This window comes from Perkinsus marinus (assembly GCF_000006405.1).
Source record: "Perkinsus marinus ATCC 50983 genomic scaffold scf_1104296973316, whole genome shotgun sequence".
Classification (NCBI taxonomy): Eukaryota; Perkinsozoa; order Perkinsida; family Perkinsidae; genus Perkinsus; species Perkinsus marinus.
This window is the reverse complement of record NW_003201460.1, coordinates 1-1,026: the sequence shown is the minus strand read 5'-3', so window position 1 is coordinate 1,026 and position 1,026 is coordinate 1. Positions and strand designations below refer to the sequence as shown.

The following is a 1,026-nucleotide window of genomic DNA, read 5'->3' as shown; positions in this document are numbered from 1 at the left end:
CAGCTGCGGCCGCTGTGGCTGCCGGTAACAGTGTGGCATGGATGAGTACTGCACCCCCAGATCATTTCGACTATGATTATGTAATACTATTTCTCACTTGGCTATCTTGTAGTTTACTCTACCATACTCTGTGTGTGTTCGTCTCTAGTTGTATCATCTTTCATTATTTAGGTAGTACTCGGAGGAGGTAGTGGTGGTATGGCTTCGGCTAAAAAGGCTGCGGTAAGTTACGCTTGTGGGTTCAATGCGTTATCTATTCTAACCTGATCTGCATACCTTGTTGTTGATATTACGAATGATGTTCCTCTTCAGTCATATGGTGCCTCAACCTTACTATGTGATTTTGTCTCACCTTCTATCACTCGTGGAACCAAATGGGGTCTTGGTGGTACATGTGTTAATGTTGGCTGTATTCCGAAGAAGTTAATGCATTATACTGGCACTTTGGAAGGTATGTACTTACATAAATGATCATCAGTTCTTTCTGATGTTGTTATTATCATTGTCAGGCCAATTACGTGATGCCAAGCAACTGGGTTATACTGAGATCCCCGAGAAGAAGGCTGGTGATCACTATCAACATGACTGGAACACAATGGTTTCGGACATACAGATGTATATCAAGAAACTCAATTTCATGTATAGGACAGGCCTGAGGAACGGAGGGGTCAGTGGCCTGGCAGTTGGGATTGTTGTTTATTATTGTTGTTATGTTCAGGTTGAATATGAGAATGCCTGGGGATGCTTTGACCCTGAGGCTGGTCCACACACTGTTAAGCTTACCAACAAGAAGGGAGAGGTTCGAACAGTTACTGCTAAGAACGTACTCGTTGCAACTGGTGGCAGGCCTCGAATTCTGGATATTCCTGGAGGTAATATCGTCATGGCTCTATTACGTTAGTATGTACTATCTCCAACTGTCAGCTCGGGAGCATGGTATCACCTCGGATGATCTATTCTCTCTCCATACACCACCAGGAAAGACTTTGGTAATCGGTTCCCGATACATTGCTCTTGAGTGTAAGC

The 1,026-nt window shown here is 44.0% G+C and overlaps 1 protein-coding gene across 1 annotated transcript; it reads left to right on the top strand.

Moving 5' to 3' along the window:
- Window positions 1–41: 41 nt before the first annotated feature.
- On the top strand, window positions 42–1,020 carry Pmar_PMAR011451 (glutathione reductase, putative; the record flags this gene model as incomplete). The annotated part of the gene is made up of 6 exons (XM_002766221.1): window positions 42–80; window positions 172–222; window positions 313–451; window positions 510–667; window positions 719–872; window positions 925–1,020. Coding segments are annotated over 6 exons (637 nt in total), but the record flags the coding sequence as incomplete, so codon positions are not given.
- Window positions 1,021–1,026: the final 6 nt, after the last annotated feature.